Source organism: Pseudoliparis swirei, chromosome 15 (genome assembly GCF_029220125.1).
Source record: "Pseudoliparis swirei isolate HS2019 ecotype Mariana Trench chromosome 15, NWPU_hadal_v1, whole genome shotgun sequence".
Lineage (NCBI taxonomy): Eukaryota > Metazoa > Chordata > Actinopteri > Perciformes > Liparidae > Pseudoliparis > Pseudoliparis swirei.
In genome coordinates, this window is record NC_079402.1 from 19,374,483 (window position 1) to 19,391,648 (window position 17,166).

Sequence of the window (17,166 nt, forward strand, 5' to 3'; positions counted from 1 at the left end):
ATTTTGATGGTTTCCTCAACAATTATTATAGTTTGCATGATTATGGGCATAAAGCCAAAGACCAGAATTATTTATTTTTTCTTTAAACACATTTTTACAAAATAGGACAGTCCCTCGAAAAACAAATCACATTTTAAAAGTAAAAGCAATAATAGGACTGACATTTTGATGAGCCTAAGAAAGCAACACGGTTTGCATATTCCTAGATGTTGGATTATTCAATGGGAGAGAAAGAGTAGATGTCGTTTTAATATTTTTTAATGAAATTATTTGACTTTTATTGTGGATTTTTTTTAAACACAGTGCTTTAAAAAATAAATAAAAATAAATAATAATAGATAATATTTATATTAAAGCAAGTCTGAGTGTTATTTAAACACTAAATAAATAAATATTTATAAATAAAATGTATTTTTTTGTTTTTTATCGGCCTGAACTAATTTTGTCCAACCAAAGCTTCCGTAGTTCGAGTCACATGAATGATATTGTTGTGGTCGTGACAGCAACAACGTGAAACTAGCTTGCGCACGCCTCCATTAACGGCCCGGTTCCGTGTGTAATCCTCCGGTCCACCGAACGAAGTGGCTTCACGGGACACACATACATACAGGCGGAAGCGTCTCCGGTTCCTCTGTTTCCGCGTGAGACAAACGTGCGCGCGCATGGAACCGTGCAGCTCGCTCGTTCCTTAAATTCAGAATAATTCAGATTTAATTTTCCGGATTAAACTGTTTTCTTCAGATAACGTGACCCGATACAAACACGATGCTCCGGTGGATGCTCGGTGGTCGAGAGGCGCAGGGTTCAGTGGAGGTACGATGCCCCTCAGTACAATAATAACATGTATGCCGTATGATTACAGGATGTATTTGTGTGTGCTATGCTGGTGGGTTATAAAGAAAACGCTTAGTGTGCTACTGCAAAAAAAGGTTTGCAAGATTGGCGAAATGTAACGAATTACATATGTACTCAAGTAAGGTTACTTGTACTTGAGTATTTCAATGTGACAAGTAACGCCTATATATATATATACACATATATATAGATATATATATACACATTTATATATATACATATTTATATATGTGTATATATATATATGTGTATATATATGTGTATGTATATATATATGTGTATATATATATATATGTGTATATATACACATATATATATGTACATATATATGTGTATATATATGTGTATATATATGTATATATATGTGTATGTAGATATATATGTGTATATATATGTACATATATATGTAGATATATATGTGTATATATATGTATATATGTGTATATATACACATATATATGTATACATATATATGTATATGTGTATGTATATGTGTATGAATATATATATGTGTATGTAGATATATATATGTGTATGTAGATATATATGTGTATATATACACATATATATGTGTACATATATATGTATATATATATATATGTGAATATATATATGTGTATATATATATGTGTGTGTATATATAGTCGTGAGATGTTTCATGTCGTAGGACAAGAAAGTTCTGCTCCACAAATATTTGCTATTAATTCTGCAGACATTTTCTTTAAACCTTTTTTTAATTGTTTACGCTTTTATATAAGTGAAGTGCATTAAAAAGTACACTATCTCCCTCAGAAATGTCGTGGAGTATAAAACAGCAGCAACGGGGCCTCCTTAAAGTAGCAGTCCAATCCTTGCGTTAATGTACTTTCCGCCACTGTGTGCTCTCTCCTCTGCCGCCTCCTCGCTCTCAGCCCACTGTCAGCCTCTGCACCTCGGCTTGTTTGTCTCACTACTTTCCCTCCTGTGTCTGCAGAAAAGCTCTGTGTTGTGCATCGGAGAGGAACAGCCCAAAAACTGGTTCACTGAGCTGCAGGTGCTGAAAGGACATTTTGACATCGTTCGATTTCTGGTGCAGATTGATGACTTCAGGTAAGCAGACCTCAACCCCCCTCCTCCTCTCCTCTCCTCTCCTCTCTACCCTTGGCTGGCCTCCATCCCCCTGTGATTGACAGGAGATCCTCACCTACAGAAAACTTCCAGAGCATGACAAGAGCCCAATCATCACCACTATGTGATTGTGTGTGTGCACAGTACAGTGCAAGCGGAGAGCCCTTTCATGCCGTCCGTACACACACGCAACACCTATAAAGGTTTAGCACCTGCTCTGCTTTGTGGAAGCACGCTGCACACCGGCATGGTAGAGTGGGTCTGCATAAGTGGTCAGATTGGGTTTTATAACAGAACTAAGTATGTGTGTGTGTGTGTCAGGAGGGAGGGGGTGTTGCTTCACGCCTGGGCTCCTCCAGTAATAACCCCGTCCTCTGGGTCTCGTCCTCCCCGCACACAGGTCCACAGTCGGGGGGCAAAGGGCAGAACATTCTCTCCAGATTGCTTTTGAAGTCCGAAAAATGTATCCTCGACAGTTCCCCTCTTCTCATTTTATCTCCCTCTTTCTCTCTTTTTATTTATTTATTTGTAAAAAATTTTTTTTATACGGTCATCCCGTCTGTTGATTTTGGAAACGGGGCTGGTTGAGGGTCAGAGGGCAAGTGAGGGGTGGAAAAGCCCCGGGACAGATGTTTGGTTAAGACGTCCTCTGGAGGAGATGGACACTCGGGAGTCTGTGTTGGGGGGGGGGGGGGGAAATGATTCCTCACACAGACGGAGAACGACTTTTGGTGTGTGTCTGACTGCCAAAGCGCACCGAAGCGTGTTTGTCACGTACGGGTCTCACTCGCGAGAAACAAAGCTCTCCCCTCATGTGTTCTCCAGATGTGCCTCAGCCGGCGACGACGGCCTCGTTCTGGTGTGGAACGTCGAGGTAATGCGCCGCGAGTCGCTCATTCCCAACGCATTGTGAAATTACACACGGCACAGTGGTGCTTATTGTCCCCCCCCCTCCTTCTCTTTCCGTCCGTTAGACCGGGGAGAGGCTGCAGGAGCTGAGGGGTCATTCCCAGCAGATAACGGCCATGACCACCTTCACCTGTGAGGACGGACCCACGTCGCTCATCACGGCCTCGTCAGACCGAAGTCTCAGTGTATCCTTAGAGACGGCGCGCACACACATGCACACACACACACACACACACACTGAAGTCACTCTCATGTTGTTGTCGTGTTTGAACTTCAGTCTGGATTCTCCTCAACCTGACCTGTCAGCTGTGGGACCCGGACTCAGGCCACCGGGTTCAGACCATTTCAGATCTTCAGTCCTCCGTCAAGGTGACTGTCGTGATCTGAAGAAACTATTTGACTTTTTTTTTTTTTATTACTTTTTTGGACACCCAATTCAGTGTTTCTGCATTGACTAATATTTCCTGACAAGAACAAGTTTGAAAATGCGTCATGCAAACATATATTTTTCTCTCTTTAAAAATGGAACAAGATAAAATATTTAAAGTAGTTTCTAAGATTATATTTGTCCAGATGCACCGTACATATATGGAGCGATGGATTTTCATGGATATTCCAATCATCCAAGTCTTATTAAAATGTTTGACACAGAGGTTGTTCTGCCAGTTATGATTGAAGATAAAAATGCTAACCGCCTCCTCTTCATCACACGTTAAGGTTAATTACAACTTCCTAAGTTTAATTGTGTTTGTGTGTGTGTGTGTGTGTGTGTGTGTGTGTATCTGTATCTCATGACCTCAGTGCTTGCTGGTGCTGGAGCGTCTGTGTGTGTGGGTCTCCGGCGGGGAAGAGCTGTGTGTGTGGAACAAAGACTTTCAGCTTCAGTGTCAACGACAGAACCAGAGCGACACCGGTGAGGAGGAGCGGCTGTCACAATAAACCTCCCGCGTGCCGATTGTTGCACCAACGGCTCTGAGCTCCAGTTTGCACACAAACGGATTCATGTTTTGCCAAATTTATATATGCAGGAATAACTGCGTTGATCGAGCTGCCCAAGAACTGCATCGCAGCTGCTGTGGATAAAGAGATAGGTGAGAGACAGCGTTGATGTTCAATATGTGCAAATGGTTGAAAACAACACAGTTATAAAGGTATTATTATGTAATAATTTAAGCATTAATCGCAAATAATGTTGATATCGGGTTCTGGTACAGCTGCACAAGTATATTCAATAAGCTCATTGCATGAAGAAAAAAAGTGTCTTCATGCAAGATGTTCCTTCATCTTTTATTTATTATAATTTTTTTTAAATACCTATAAAATATCAATCTCGCCCTTTGTCTGTTTGTGACATAAGTAAACACCCAGCTTTGTGTTGCCAATGGAATTGTGACGCATAAAAAAAAAACGCGACCTTTAACGGCTTGTGGACTGATTCCTATGTAAAGGAAGTGGGGCGGACCAAAGGAAGTAACGCTCATGCGTTTCCTAAGTGTCTTAATGTTTTTAAAACATGAAATATGAATGTATTGTTATGTCATGTGAGTGTTTTGGCCGGTGCCCTGGATGCTCGATAGCGCCCACAACAGGCTGCAGTTCACTTAACGGCCACCGGGGTCAATGATAACAAAGACTTTCTGTAAATTCCACACGGTGTTGTTTTCTTCTCTTCAGTCATCTTCAGGCTGACGGTCTCGACGGACTCCTCCATGTCATTGGCTGAGATCCGCCGCCTGACCGACCACCAGGACAGGATTCGAGCGCTCATCAACGTCGGCGGTCAGTATTTCAGGAAACTCTGAGCCATCGATGGGAAAAACTAAATAAAAAGTGTCCGCATTCAGTTTTTGAGATATTGAGTGAAAGTGCACTTCGGCTCACGTGACTTGTGTTCCACGTCTTCCTCAGACCGGCTCTTCGCCAGCGGCTCCCATATGGGCGAGTTGATCCTGTGGGATGCGATTGATTGGAACATCGTGGGCTACGAGCACATCCTGTGGGAGGAGTCGCAAGCCTGCTCTCAGGCCGAAATACGATTGGCTGCGCCCAAACCCAGCGAGATGTCGATTCAGCATCTGAGCACCAACGGCAGGGTGATGAAGACGGCATGAGGGGATGCAAAGCTGTTCGTTTCCTGTCACCGTGATCCATAACAAAACATAATGTGTGTGTGTGTGTGTGTGTGTGTGTGTGTAGCACATCCTTGCGGCTGTGGGCAGCGGCCTGTACGTGTACAGCGTTCAGACCAAGACGGTGGTGGCCTACAGGAAGGTTGCCCACGACTCCAACGTCCTACACACCATGCTGTTATCCGACAGGTCAGATGTCAGATTAGATGAAAGTTGTGATATCTATAAAAAAAAAAAAATCAACAGATGCAGCCCAGCAACATATCAGGTATCCAACTTCTGAAAAGACTGATTAACAATATAAATACACAGAAAGTGGGGATTAAAAAAATATACAAGGAGATAAACTAAGGCATAGATATCTGAACAATATAACACTGAGGTAAAAATACATGTATGGATATGAAATCATCTTTACAATCATCTTCATGCTATTATTATTTACAAAAGGAAACAACTTCCATGAGCAGTTAGTAATTGATGAAAATGTATCGGTAAAATCTTTACAAAATACTGGTGTTCAAAAAAACAACAACAAAAAGGCAAAATACACAGCTACAGAGCTGTAGCTCCACCTAGTGGAGAAGTAATGCAACTGAAGAAATCAAAACAATACCGACTGGGTTCTGTATCTCGTTTGGGCTTTTTAGAAATGTTCAGATGTCACGGACATAGTCAGCTAAGTTTTATTATTATAATATTATATTATTTATGATCTCCGTTGAGTGTGCGGTCCAGGACACGCATACGGGTCAGACCGCCTCCGAACAGGGCCTGAAGGATCAGATCCTGGGTGCACGCCCACCTGACCGCGGGCCGCCGTCTCTGTTCCAGCGAGCTGATGTCGTGCTCCGAGGACGGCAGCGTGAGGATGTGGGAGATCCAGGACCTGCCTCTACCCGGCGAGCCGGCCTCCCCAGGTGACGCGTACACGTCAGCACACACGGCGACACATGCGACGCGCTCGAGTTTCTCAAGTTTGGCACCTTCGAGGCAACCTGACTCCGTTCCCGGTGACGGATCACACGCTCGAGTGCGAGTCAGAAAGTTCTGAGGGGAAAATTGCGTTCACTCCACTCCAGAGCTGCGGTAATGCAGTCCAGATGTGGCGTTGTGTCGATCAAAGGGGAGCGTACACTGTAGCAGCACTCAGAGAGTACAGTGGAGTGTGTGTGTGTGTGTTTGTGTGAGTGAGATCACACTGTCTTTGATGGTCTCGCTCTCGGGAGCTCTTGTGATTTTGAATAGATCTTGAGTGGAGAGGCGACATCCCTTGATAATCTTTTATCTATCGTCGGTTTGTTGCGTCTCCAGGAAAACGGCAATCGATGACTCGCGTCTCCCGTGGTCTGGAAATTTGCTGTATTTCCCATAATTGTGTCATTTTAAAGCAGATCTCTCCTGACGGGGTGTCGGCTCATTGTGTCTGCAGCAGACGGACGGTCAGACTCTCTCTGGAGAACAGAGTGGAGCATTCAGCAGCTACAGAGAGAGAGATATTCCCCTCAGGAGTTGCTGGAGATCAACAACTGAGCTAAAAGAGAGAGAATATATACAGGACTGTCTCAGAAAATTAGAATATTGTGATAAAGTTCTTTATTTTCTGTAATGCAATTAAAAAAACAAAAATGTCATGCATTCTGGATTCATTACAAATCAACTGAAATATTGCAAGCCTTTTATTCTTTTAATATAGCTGATTATGGCTTACAGCTTAAGAAAACTCTAAAATCCTATCTCATAAAATTTGAATATTTCCTCAGACCAAGTACAAAAAAAGATTTATAACAGCAAAACAAAATCAAACATTTGAAAATGTGTTTCCAGGTGTTTCGAGTTAATTAGACGATTCAAGTGATTTGTTTAATACCCTACTAGTATACTTTTTCATGATATTCTAATATTTAGAGATAGGATATTTGAGTTTTCTTAAGCTGTAAGCCATAATCAGCAATATTAAAAGAATAAAAGGCTTGCAATATTTCAGTTGATTTGTAATGAATCCAGAATGCATGACATTTTTGTTTTTTAAATTGCATTACAGAAAATAAAGAACTTTATCACAATATTCTAATTTTCTGAGACAGTCCTGTAATATGGAGACCAACACGGCTCCCAATGAATCGCCACGCTCTTCTGTACCTGCTGGATGTGTGAACAAGCAACTGTTTGCTAAAAGGTTCCCCAGAACAACTTCAGATAAACGGGATAAAAACCCATTTGCTTCTTGGTCAGATTGAACGTGAACATTCAAATCTCGTGTCCCCCTTTGACTCGTTGTTACTATAAAATGTTGATTGGAGTGGTTTTTTTTAGGCCAACCCTCCCGGGCCTCCGTCTCCTCCCGAGTGTACAGACACATTTAGTTCATGCAGTATATAATCCATTAAGTCCAATCGGCAGCAGATCAATGTCACAACTCTTTCTAACTTTCCTCTGTTGTTTCTCCTCCCGCCGATCTTGAAGTGGGTTGAAGACGTTTCATGAAAAAAGAGGTTCGATGGACACAGCACTTAGCAAGAATATTGGGTTTATTCTTAACAAGCACAGGTCAGGAAACAAACGCCTGCAGGCCGTTTGGAGTACTTTCAGGCACCGAATTGAGAAAGACTATCGAACATACATTACCGTTCAAAAGTTTGGGGTCACTTAGAAATGTCTTTATTTTTCAAAGAAAAGCACTGTTTTTTCAATAAAGATAACATTAATCAAAAATACACTCTATACATTGTTAATGTGGTAAATGACTATTCTAGGTGGAAACGTCTGGTTTCTAATGAAATATCTCCAGAGGTGTATAGAGGCCCATTTCCATCAACGATCACTCCAGTGTTCTAATGGTACATTGTGTTTGCTAATCGCCTTAGAAGACTAATATCTGATTAGAAAACCCTTGTGCAATTATGTTAGCACAGCTGAAAACAGTTATGCTGGTGATATAAGCTATACAACTGGCCTTCCTTTGAGCTTGAAGTTTGAAGAACACAATTAATACTTCAAATATTAATCATTATTTCTAACCTTGGCAATGTCTTGACTATATTTTCTATTCAATTTTCAATTCATTTGATAAATAAAAGTGAGTTTTCATGGAAGACACGAAATTGTCTGGATGACCCCAAACTTTTGAACGGTAGTGTACATTTTAACATATGTTTTAGACACAACAAAAAAGGTGGAGTTTATTGTTACCGGCCTTTGTGGACCAATCATATGCAGGCATAATTACCTAATCCTAAAACTGATCAACTAAGTTTGACCCCAAACCCTCAGGTTCATGCTGGCCCCAGACCCGTCGAACCCCCTGGTTCATGCCTGTTATCTAGCCCCCGCCCCATGTTCTTAACCTGCAACCTAGTGGCGTTATCTCTTAAGGCCAAGGTACAGTCACATAGGTTATTTGAACGTTGAGCCCCGACTTGCATATTTTTGGATAATCTGACATTAAACAGTAGATGAACATATACGACACCTCCTCAGGGTTCTTTGGCATGTGGAACTTCGGCCGGTCCAACAAGCAGAGCGGACTTCCTTCCAAGAAGATCACGGACGTCCCGCCGCACATCCGGACGCTGGAGCTGACGGGCGATCTGATTGGACACTCGGGGGCAGTGCAGGTAGGATTCCCGACGTCTCGAGCTTCAGAACGCCGTTGCGTCGCTTCGACCGACGACACTTTTTTTTTCTTCTTCCCGTGGCGTCAGATGTTCTCGAGCTTCGGGGAGAACGGTTTGGTGACCTGCTCGACGGACCACCTGCTGATCCTGTGGAAGAACGGCGAGCGGCAGTCCCACCTGCGCAGCCTGGCGCTCTTCCAGAAGCTGGAGGAGAATGGAGGACTGTGACCTTTTGACCCTTTCAAAACGAGCAAAAGATGCGACGCTGGCGGGAGTCAAATCATTTGGATTTACTGTGATGATGTCATGGTTGTTGTTTGCCTTATGAGTGGAAGTATTTAAGTTAAATAAAATAAGTATATATAATATTTTTTTTGTTTCCAGCCTGAAGTGTTTTTGCCGGACGTCTTGTACAGGACGTTCCCCGTTATGGGTCGAATGCTCACCAGGCCTATTGATATTACCTTCGCATTGAAAATGCGGAAGGTTATGTTTTGATCGCTGTGTATATATTTATTTATTTATTTGTATGCGTGTTCCTCGCATAACTCAAAAAGTATTAAACCGAATCGCATAACATTTGGTGGGATGATTGGTTATTATCCGGGGACCATTTGATTAGATTTTGGGATCAATCGGGTCAAAGGTCAAGGTCATGAAAAGGTCAAAATCTTCTTGAATCACATACAATTTGGTGGGATGATTGGTTATTGGCGAGCGTTAGATGAGAAGATCGAAACCGAGAATAATGAAGTTGCAGCCGCTTAGCTTAGCGACTGGAAACATATAAAACTCACTAATTAATATCTCATGACCTGAACATAGCTCCAGTAAAACCTTCCTTAACCAAATGTTTCAAATCTTCATTCATAACTGAAATTCAAATGTTGCGCAGATTTTTGTTGTGCATTTCTAATAATTTGTTCGAACCCGGTATTTCTGCTGTGCTGCAGATAAAAATCAAGCTACAGGAATATTATGAGAATTATACTTATTGTAGGATCAGATCCCAGTGGCGGGGTCTTTACACCTCGTGGGATTCAAATATTACTAATAACTCCAGTGTGTAAAGTCAAAATGTATAAAAAAATAAATAAAAAAGATCGACGTAATCCTTTGCAAAAATTCACAACGTGTTTTTAATCTCACGGAATATTTTGTTTTAATCCACATCATAAACAGTTCCTGTTTTCTACACAGATGTCGAGTTATATTCATTAAAGAAAGTTGATCTGATAAAAAGTGACAAAATAATTGAATCCAATGAATCACTTTATTCAAATTTATGATTTTGTTCAAGGACTGGAGGACTTAAAAAAAAAAAAAAACATTTGCTTAAACAAAGAATATATAAAGTTTTAATTGGTGGGCTGAAATACTGTCGCTGCCGTTCAGGCAACAACTTTGAATTTAAAGAATGCTTTAAAATGTCTCACAAAACATGTATAAATAATAAACATATTAGACAAAGAACATCAGAGTAAGACATCGCGGTCCAGAGAGAAAACGCTCCTGATGGAACGCTTTCTACACGACTTGTGGCAGTGAAATCCTCCAAAGATCACACGTTGCCGTTCCCTTGGCCGATGATTTTACGCGCTTTGAAAGTTCATTTGTACCGTATAATCTCACCGCTTCATGAACGATAGAAACACAGGATTGGCCCTTCAGCCATCAGAGGAAATACAGATTACTGGAAGTGGTGAAAGCCTCAGGAGACTCGGAGCCACTGGCGTTTGTCTCGTCGCGATGACGTCATCGCGCTGGAAAAAGGCGCGCCGATCTGAAATCGTGAAATCGTATCCGTGAACAAAAATCTATCAAAATGATATCTTCTCGTGAGCGGCCATGGAAACATTCAGGGGTGGAGCCACATTTAAATAAAAAACAGTAAAAAAAAAAAGAGAACAATTGTAATCTTGTTTTGAGAGGTTTTGGAAATCACCCCTGCAACACAACCACAGCCCAAAGAAGCAAGCACATTATGTAAAATGCAAAAACAAAAATGATGCATTTGGAGAGTACGTACAAGAACAGCAGGTACGTTATAGTTCTTAAAGTGTGTTGCAACAACATGAATGAAGCACCGAGACGTTTAAGGCGTTAAGACCTCGTTGCCCGCTAAATGACCTCACACCGTGAACACGTTGAACGTGGATGTGACCAGCTGCGTCTCTTTTAAGTGAAACTAAAACAATAACAAAGCAGAGTGGAATTCACATCTGATCAAACTTCCCCTGATTTAGTTTCTGTGTTTAAAAACAACATCTCAGAATTAAAAACCGGGAGAATTTCAAAACAAAACTCGTAGTTTTGTTTCGTAGGATGAAAGTGACAACTATTATTACCACTGATTCTCCAAGTCGACTCAAACTTTAAAGTCGAGGTCATATATATATATATATTTTAAATATCGAAAAACATGTATGGCTTTTCTTTAGAAGATAGGAGGAACTATTTCGAGCGGAAACACTTTTTTTGTGTAGAGATGACCGTAGAATAAGGCACCAGGAAAGAGCTCTCTGTGCCTTTGGTAGGAATATTCTGTAATATCTAATACATAACTTTACCAAAGCAGCTCAGATTTATTTATGTAGATTTAATCTTTATGTTTGAGTTCTGAACCAATTTTCTTCAAGGTTTAAATGTGCGGCCAGCAGAAGTGCTCTCCAATACCTCCACGTGTTAAAATGGAATAAAAGTGCTCTGAAGGAGGTAATACTGGTTCAATTCTCAAATATGAAAGCCGAATCATTATAATCTCAATTCCCAGGGTAATAAATGATCCACCATTGGATCTACCACTGCTGCAGCGCCCCCGCGCCGCCACCAGGGGGCAGGCACCTCGCGCTGATCTCATGACCCGGGACTAGAACAGAGCCAAGTGAATGACATTTTGAGATACAGTAAATCGGTCGAACAAAAAAACAACACGTTGAGTAACCCGGAGCCGATAAGTGTTAAAAGATGTTGTTTAAAAAATAAAAAATAAAATACTTTTTTACAAGCCGAGTCTCTTGGAGGTCCGACACAATGACTCGGACATGAGCGATGGACGGCCTCTCCAGGATCTGTGCACCCAACACACACACACACACACACACACACACACACACACACACACACACACACACACACACACACACACACACACACACACACACACACACACACACACACACACACACACACACACACACACACACACACACACACACACACACACACACACACACACACACACACACACAGCTCCTACTCTTTCTTTTTCTCACTTTGGGTGCAATCATCTACAGTCGGTGTGTGTGTGTGTCCAAAGATTCCTCCCGTCACAGCTCTTTACTCCATCTGAGCAACGAGCATGAGCGCCTCTCGCTTTGACACCGTCTCATTCATTGTTGTTGTTGTTTTTTCACAGACAGACGTGGAGTGAAAACATTTGTTTTTTCTTGTCGAAGAGTAAAAACTGTGAAAAGCAACAACAACAAAAAAGCAGCAAGAGGATGCTGGAAATGAAAATGTCTCGATCAGCTAAAGTGCAGGTTTCTGTATGGTTCAGATTGTCAGGTGATCCAAGAGGTCCTCATCGATTCATAGAGGATCAGGAATACTTATAAAGTTGACAGGGGGCTCAAATAACAACCTGCCCCCCTCACACCCACCCTCCCCCCTACGCCGCCAAGAGGCTGTGATCTGAGATTGTAAACAGCATCTCATTGTCAGTCGGTGATGTCTGCTCCCCCCCGATTCCAGCGATCACCGATTGTTCCGCCGCACAGTGCGGCTGCAGTCGCCGTCCCGCCCGGCGCAGAGTGACGGAGGCGGTCAGGACGGAGTGGGCGGACGCAGGCTCTTGCACTTCATCTCGTCCAAGCCCTTCCAGTACTGGTAGTTCTCCGACAGGTGCTCCATGAGACCAGGCAGGCTGGCGAAGGCTGGAGGGAGGGAGGGCGAAAACACAAACGTGAGCACAGATTTAAACGAACATGTGCTTTAAAACCGTTGTGTTCGTCGTCACGCAGGCCTGAAGTGAATTAGATCGACTTCATTAATATCTTCATACTTTGTGTTCCTGCTATCGGGGGGGGGGGGGGGGTCTTTCTTTCATTTCACTTTAAAGTGCCTCTTTAAATCCATACAGTAAATGTTTCTGAAATAATAAACAACAACAATTACAGCAACCAAAGAACACGTGAAGTGTCCTTTATGAAGACATTTCACACCTGCTATCAGAGACTGTGTGTGTGTGTGTGTGGTTAGTTGGTTCATGTGATGTTATGCACAGTCGGCACTGTTTCTCCCACATTAACGGACTCGAGGGGTGAAACGGTCTCTTTGTGCTTCTCCCCGTGTTTGTTTACGTTCGGCGCTGCCGCTCTGGAACCGGCGGTGACCCGGCGGTGACCCTGCGGTGACCCCGCGGTGACCCTGGTGAATTGAATGAGGCTGCTGCGTGTGTGTGTGTGTACGTGTGAGTGTACTGGTGTGTTCATGTGCAAATGAAATTCAGCTTGACTGCTCTCCCTCTCCCGAGTGCTTGGAAGACCCCCCCCCCCCCCATCCATCCCCTCTGCTATTTATTTCCCAAACCCCCCCGACACCCCCTCCCCACCCCTCTCTCCGTCCCTCCGGCATTTGGAATCTTTCCGTGACATCAGAGCCGCGTTGGCAGTAAACAAGTTCCCTCTGGGAGAGACTAAACTAAAAGGGACACTCAGTGGGAACGGGGCGCGGCGAGGGGGGGGGGGGGCCGTGGTCCTGTTCCCGCGATCCGCCGAGAGAATCTAGGAAATCGTGTTTCATTGATATTTTTAACAAAATCAGACCAGACCAAGTCACAACTACAGGAGGCCACTCGGGAGCACGAGGTCCGTTTACTCATCCCGAAAGCACCCAAACAACTTCAGATCTAGTTTGTTTGAGCCAAAGTTATAAAGGTTAACAATGAACTCATGATCTCTCAACTTAATGCTGGAGGAGCTCCGTACAATCACAAACAAGAGAAAAGAACAGTCATCAAAAAGAGGAACAAAGAATGATATATATTAATCAGGGTTCACATACATTTTGACCAGAGGGTCCCCAGGTTTTTTTTACAGGACTTTAAACCAAATTTCCAGGACTATACATTTTGTGAAATCTCGGTGTATACATGAAAAAGTGAGAACATTTTGAATTTAAACTAACAATGAGAATTTCAAAAGCATACAGTCCACGTAAATTAAGATATGAATACAAAACATTTCCATGACTTTTACAAAACTTTTGGAATTCCAGGACTTTTCCAAGCCTGGAAATTACCATCTTTTTAAATTCCAGGACTTTCCCAGGTTTTCCATGACCCTACGGACCCTGATTAATTATAAGTGGCATTAAAACCCATAAAAAGCAGCTGAGGAAGCTTCTCAAAGCCATTTATTTAGCTTGAAGTGATGACTCGTGGCCACACAATCAGACTCCACAGTAAACATACACAGGGCTCCTCTTTAGGGACCATCTGACCTATATGATAACAAATGAATACAGAAAGAGAAGTTCTCACCATCCCAGGCGTCAAACATGTCGGTGATGAAATAGTCGATGAAGGAGATCTGAGATTTGGGCACGCTGCAGGTGTTCCTGTCGAACACCGGCATCACCACCGGCAGCCCTTGACTCTTCTCCTCGTCCGTCTGCAGGCGAACGGAGAACACAAGGAGAAGCTAAAATAAAACAACCCGAATGCTTTTCCTTTGTATATAATATGACGCATTCTCATCTTTTAAATGCACTATCTATTAGAGTGAGATGCATTAGTGCCGTTCACACACACACACAGACACACACCTGTGCAAAGTACTCCTCGGAGATCCGCCCGGCCCACTCGATGCAGAGCTCCAGTGGTCTGCAGGGGTTTGCAACATCTGCACACTTGATCAACATCCTCTTGATCAGCAGCCGGTTCTCTGGAGAGTTCCTGATGTTGGCCTCAGAGTCGCTGTTCACGCTCTGCAGGAGAGACACAAGTCCATCATGCATCTGCACTGCACAGTCAAATTTAGCTTATAAACACATTTACGGACTAAATATTTATGCATGTATATTTCTCTGTGATATAAATATATATTTTAAAAAAAAATATATATATAAAAGATATAATATATATAGAAATAGATATATTAATATATATACAAAGATCTATATATCTATAGCTAAATAAAAAAATACTCAAATATATTAAAATATATATATCTAAAAAAATATATGCATATACAAAAATATACACGTATATATATATACACACACAAATATATATGAAATATAAATAAACAAATATATATACATTATTATTACATATATAAAATTATATATATGCATATTTAACAATGACTTTTTCTATGCTTTGACTTTTTCTTCATACTACATGCTATACTGTGTCTTTGCTGTCTTTTAATGACGAGTCATACTATATTATAGGTTTCCTTAATTAACGACTGTGAACAATGTAAAGTCTCATACCTTTGTTTACACTCAATAACAAAGAACAGGAGCTTTTAAAGAGGCGATGAGCACGTGACAGACCCGACATGTTTAACCTCAAAGCCGCAAAACACCGAGGACTCACACTGGTGCTGGTCTCCTCGACGGCGACCATCGGCTTGTTGATGCTGTTCACAAACTTGCTGACGTGCTCAAAGTGTCTCGTCATCTCCGTCGCCAGCACCATGTCTATGATGGCCTGTCGCAGGATTCGGAACTGATTCCTGTCAGCGGAGAGGACAGAGTAAAGACACGGACCTGTCTCTCACACACACACACACACACGCCTCGCGACACCTGTCCGTGTTCTTGAAGATGTTGCTCTTGCTGTCCCGGACGGTGAGCTGGAAGGCGAGGGCGGCGTGGTGGCTCTCCAGCACGGCGGTGTCGTTGTAGAGGATCGCCAGCTCGCTGCCGGCGTTGCACAGGAAGGAGTTGGTGCGGCCCGGGTGGTCCACGTCGTGCACCGTGGCCGCGATCAGCGCCGCCACCTCGTCCAGCCGGTCCAGACTGTTCTGCAGAACACGGCGGATACACGGCGGTGTCAGGACAGAGGGTTCAAATAGAGAAGCGGCACATGACACGCGTCTGGAATATCATTTACTTATTTTCATGCTAGAACGTCAACAACCAGACTGATTAAAATATTTAGGACCCCTCTTCTGTACTTTATTCCATACGCATCGATTTCAGTTTAGTTTAAAATGTCTAACAAAGTGAAGAATATCATAACATCCACAAGTTTATATTGCAGAGTTATTTTTGTTCATTTATTTTGCCTTATTAGTGGGACTCTTGTGTTGTATAAGCAATTATTTTTATTGTCTAAAAGCATGGCATATGACCCCGATCAGTCCTTAACCCTCCTGTTACCTTCACATATACTAACATATTTTACCCTCGGGGTCAATTTGACCCCAGCAATTAAAACCTCCAGAAAATTATAATTAATATTGTTTCCCAAATTTAAGTGTGAGGTACTTTATGTTTGTTTGTTGACTACCTAAATAGCCCTTTAAATATATAAAAAAGTTGACATTTCTTATATGTTTGACACAGTGAAAAACAGCCTGGGGTCAAATTGACCCCAAAGAACACCGACGTTAAACATTGAATGGGGGGGTACCTTCACACTGTCTTTGCGGAGGAAGTGGGCCGTGGCGTGCAGCACGTCGGCGGCGTGCGTGGAGTTGTGGTAGGAGTTGGAGGAGTGGTAGCTCGCCTCGATGAGCTGCAGCCAGGAGCGCAGCGTGGCGTCCGAGCAGTTCAGGAAGGCGCACACGCCAAAACTCGCAAAGACCTTCAGCCCGAGGTAAGTCAGCGGCCTGCGGGGGGGGGGGGGGGGGGGGCACAGGAGACATTACACACGACGTCTGGCATCCGTGATATATCTTCTTCTTGCATTTCATTATAAAATAAAAAATGACAATAACGTGCCATCAAAACACCCGGTTTCCTTCATCATTCACAGCAGACGATAAACACATCACCTGCCTTTCCGAGGATGTGAAGGACGCGTGACGTCACAATAATTTAAAAAAAGGAGCCGCCGGAGTGATTACCTCAATTGAATGATGACTATCCAACAACAACAACAACAACAACCACCTGCAGAATCCCTTCGGCTCCCGTCTCCTCACCTCTTGTGCGTCGCCGCCTCCAGCTCCAGGATGTTGAACTCCCAGCACTCCTCATCGTTCAGCATCTCGGCGATGGGCGGAGGGACGTCAATCAGAGTGACTGGGACGGCCAGCTGGCTCATATCTAACACACACACACACACACAGAAATATACACACACACACACACACAGTTTAAAGTGATTTGACCATAAAAGGGGCAAACCGAGAGGGAGCCGAGTGGGATTTAAGGAATGAATAATAATACATGGCCGTGCCAATCCTGTCTCTGATATCTGTGTACATGTGCTGGCCGAGGGTCCGACTCCGTTTAAAAGATGGCGTGCGATAAGATTGTTGAGAGGATCGTATGAGAGCGCACGTCGCTGCAGCTCGACATTTCTTGAAAAA

At 42.9% G+C, this 17,166-nt stretch overlaps 2 protein-coding genes across 3 annotated transcripts in view; one reads left to right on the plus strand and one right to left on the minus strand.

Annotated features, from left to right (window-relative positions):
• The first annotated feature begins 519 nt into the window (after positions 1-519).
• Positions 520-8,988, plus strand: wdr41 (WD repeat domain 41). 2 transcript variants are annotated; one of them, XM_056433326.1, is made up of 13 exons: positions 520-813; positions 1,829-1,944; positions 2,788-2,836; positions 2,937-3,056; positions 3,178-3,240; positions 3,673-3,784; positions 3,900-3,962; positions 4,546-4,650; positions 4,780-4,964; positions 5,068-5,189; positions 5,835-5,920; positions 8,481-8,617; positions 8,705-8,988. In XM_056433326.1, the coding sequence occupies exons 1-13, from the start codon at positions 766-768 to the stop codon at positions 8,843-8,845; spliced, it is 1,347 nt and encodes a 448-aa protein (XP_056289301.1). In that variant the 5' UTR covers positions 520-765; the 3' UTR covers positions 8,846-8,988. The 2 variants fall into 2 exon arrangements, with proteins under 2 accessions (XP_056289301.1, XP_056289302.1); XM_056433327.1 differs by lacking the exons at positions 520-813; positions 2,788-2,836 and having other exon boundaries at positions 1,861-1,944.
• An 883-nt stretch (positions 8,989-9,871) lies between these two features.
• pde8b (phosphodiesterase 8B) overlaps positions 9,872-17,166 on the minus strand; it is a 38,650-nt gene continuing 31,355 nt past the window's right edge. The window contains exons 16-22 of the mRNA XM_056432350.1: positions 16,777-16,900; positions 16,263-16,461; positions 15,434-15,651; positions 15,222-15,360; positions 14,444-14,605; positions 14,160-14,289; positions 9,872-12,552 (exon numbers count right to left, since the gene is read on the minus strand). Of these exons, the coding sequence (XP_056288325.1) occupies positions 12,443-12,552; positions 14,160-14,289; positions 14,444-14,605; positions 15,222-15,360; positions 15,434-15,651; positions 16,263-16,461; positions 16,777-16,900 (1,082 nt within the window). The 3' untranslated portion in view covers positions 9,872-12,442. The remainder of the gene's footprint in view (positions 12,553-14,159; positions 14,290-14,443; positions 14,606-15,221; positions 15,361-15,433; positions 15,652-16,262; positions 16,462-16,776; positions 16,901-17,166) is intronic.

Excerpts from the sequence above, each read along its gene's own strand:
- wdr41 (XM_056433326.1), top strand. The coding sequence starts at position 766 with ATGCTCCGGTGGATGCTCGGTGGTCGAGAGGCGCAGGGTTCAGTGGAG. Across the intron at positions 3,963-4,545 it reads TGCTGTGGATAAAGAGATAG|TCATCTTCAGGCTGACGGTC; the intron begins GTGAGAGACAGC and ends TCTTCTCTTCAG. Across the intron at positions 5,921-8,480 it reads CGGCGAGCCGGCCTCCCCAG|GGTTCTTTGGCATGTGGAAC; the intron begins GTGACGCGTACA and ends ACACCTCCTCAG.